Source organism: Parus major, unplaced genomic scaffold (genome assembly GCF_001522545.3).
Source record: "Parus major isolate Abel unplaced genomic scaffold, Parus_major1.1 Scaffold497, whole genome shotgun sequence".
NCBI classification, from domain to species: domain Eukaryota; kingdom Metazoa; phylum Chordata; class Aves; order Passeriformes; family Paridae; genus Parus; species Parus major.
Window position 1 is genome coordinate 6134 of NW_015379388.1, and position 2216 is coordinate 8349.

Here is a 2216-nt window from a genome sequence, read left to right on the forward strand (position 1 = left end):
CCCAGGTGTGTTTGGGGGTGTCCCAGGTGTGTCCCAGGTGTCCCCAGGTGTGTTTGGGGGTGTCCCCAGGTGTCACTCACCATCTTCTCCTCCCTCCTCCTCCACCTGGTCAGCCCAGCTGGGCTTGGAGCTGTGGGGACACAACGGCCTCAGGTCCCTCTGTCCTTCTGTGTCCATCTGTCCCTTCCTGTCCATCTGTCCCTTCCTGTCCCTGTGCAGCTCTGTCCCCTCCTGTCCCTCTGTCCTTCTGTGTCCATCTGTCCCTGTGCAGCTCTGTCCCCTCCTGTCTGTCTGTCCCCTCCTGTCCCTGGGTCCTTCTGTGTCTGTGTCCCTCTGTCTGTTCCTCTGTCCTTCTGTCCTCTCCTGTCCCTGTGTCCTGTCCTGTCCCTCTGTCTGTCTGTCCCTGTGTCCTGTCCCCCCCCAGCGCCGCCCCCTTCCCCTCACGGCCACAGCCCCGCCCGAATCCCCCCGGGACCCCCGAACCGAGAGCTCCGGAACCCCCGGGACCCCCGGGATACCGAACCGAGACCCCCGGGACACCGAACCGGGACCAATCGGGACCTTCGGGACCCCCGAGACACCAAACCGAGACCAATCGGGACCCCCGGGACCCCGGATCGGGACCCACCGAGCCGCACAACCGGGACCCCCCCCCCCCTCACCACAGCTACAGGCCCGATGCGCCCTCCGCTCCTGCTCCGCGCCCAGCGCCGCTCCCCATCCCGGTTCCCGCCCCCAATCTCGGTTCCCGCCCCCAATCCCGCTCCCCAGCGCCGCTCCCGGTGCCGTTCCCGCAGTTTCTCGCCCTCACTCGTACTCCCCGGTCGGCATCGCCTCCGCCTCCCTCACGCCGCCACACCGGAAAGACCGCCCGCCACTTCCGGCCCGCGCGCGTCACTTCCGGCGGGGGGGAGGCGGGAAAGCGCTCGCGCGGGGCATGGCGGGAAGCGGTTGCTAAGCAACGCCCCCATGAGGCTTGCGGCCTACTCGTAGCGCGGCGGGAGAGAATCGGCTTCTAATTTATAATTTATAGGCGCGATTTATTTGAAGAAATATTACAACATATAAAAACTACATAAAGTATCGAGTTCCACCTTGTACAAAGCGGCCGCGGGGGGTTGGGTACAATGCGGTAAAAATGAGGAGCGGGGCCGGGCCCTGAGGGGGGGTTGGGTCAGCACTGAGAGCGCTGAGGGCAAGGAATTTAAAAATAAAATTAAAAAAATAAACGAAAGGCAGAGAGGTAAAGTGTTTTTTAAAAGAAAAAAAAATAGAAGAAGAAGAAGAAAAGGCAGAAAAAAAAATCCAGGGGGAAAAAGAAAAAAAAAGGGAAAAAAAGCTTTGGATACAAAGGAAAATAAGGGGTTAAAAAAGAGAAAGAAAAAATAGGAAAAAGGAGGAAAAAAAGGAGAAAGAAAGAAGGGATGTAAAGAAGGGAGAAAAACAGAAAAGGGGGAAAAGAGAAAAAAAATATAGAGGAAAAAATAAAAAAAGAGAGGAAAATACGGAAAAAAAATGAGGAAAATACGGAAAAAAAACGAGGAAAAAACAGAAAAAAAAGAGGAAAAAACTCAAAAAAAAATTCAAAAAAGGGAAAATAAAAGCGAAACGAAACCAAAGTGAAGCAAAAAGGCCAAAAATCATCCCCAAATCAGCCAGGCCACCCCCGAGGGCTCCGTGTCCGGTGGCCGGGGACTCAGGCCGCCGCTTCCATCGGCTCCGGACGCGCCACGCGGGGACCTGGGGACACCACGGGGACACCACGGGGACAGGTGAGGTCACTCAGGGGTCAGGGGACACTCAGGGGACACTCAGGACACTCAGGGGTCAGTTATGGTCACTCAGGGGTCACTCAGGGGTCAGAGGTCACTCAGAGGTCACTCAGGGGTCACTCAGGGTCACTCAGGGGTCACTCAGGGGTCAGTTATGGTCACTCAGGGTCACTCAGGGTCACTCAGAGGTCACTCAGGGGTCACTCAGGGGTCAGTTATGGTCACTCAGGGTCACTCAGAGGTCACTCAGGGGTCACTCAGGGAACACTCAGGGGTCAGAGGTCACTCAGGGGTCAGAGGTCACTCAGAGGTCACTCAGGGTCACTCAGGGGACACTCAGGGGTCAGTTATGGTCACTCAGGGTCACTCAGGGGTCACTCAGGGTCACTCAGGGGTCAGAGGTCACTCAGGGGTCACTCAGGGTCACTCAGGGTCACTCAGGGG

The 2216-nt window shown here is 57.1% G+C and overlaps 1 protein-coding gene across 1 annotated transcript in view; it reads right to left on the reverse strand.

The window, feature by feature from the left end:
• The window catches only part of EIF3G (eukaryotic translation initiation factor 3 subunit G), a gene marked incomplete at its 3' end in the record, with an annotated part of 6995 nt that extends 6129 nt beyond the window's left edge, over nucleotides 1-866 (reverse strand). Inside the window, exons 1-2 of the mRNA XM_033511708.1 lie at nucleotides 812-866; nucleotides 81-130 (exon numbers count right to left, since the gene is read on the reverse strand). Of these exons, the coding sequence (XP_033367599.1) occupies nucleotides 81-130; nucleotides 812-831 (70 nt within the window). The remainder of the gene's footprint in view (nucleotides 1-80; nucleotides 131-811) is intronic.
• Nucleotides 867-2216: the final 1350 nt, after the last annotated feature.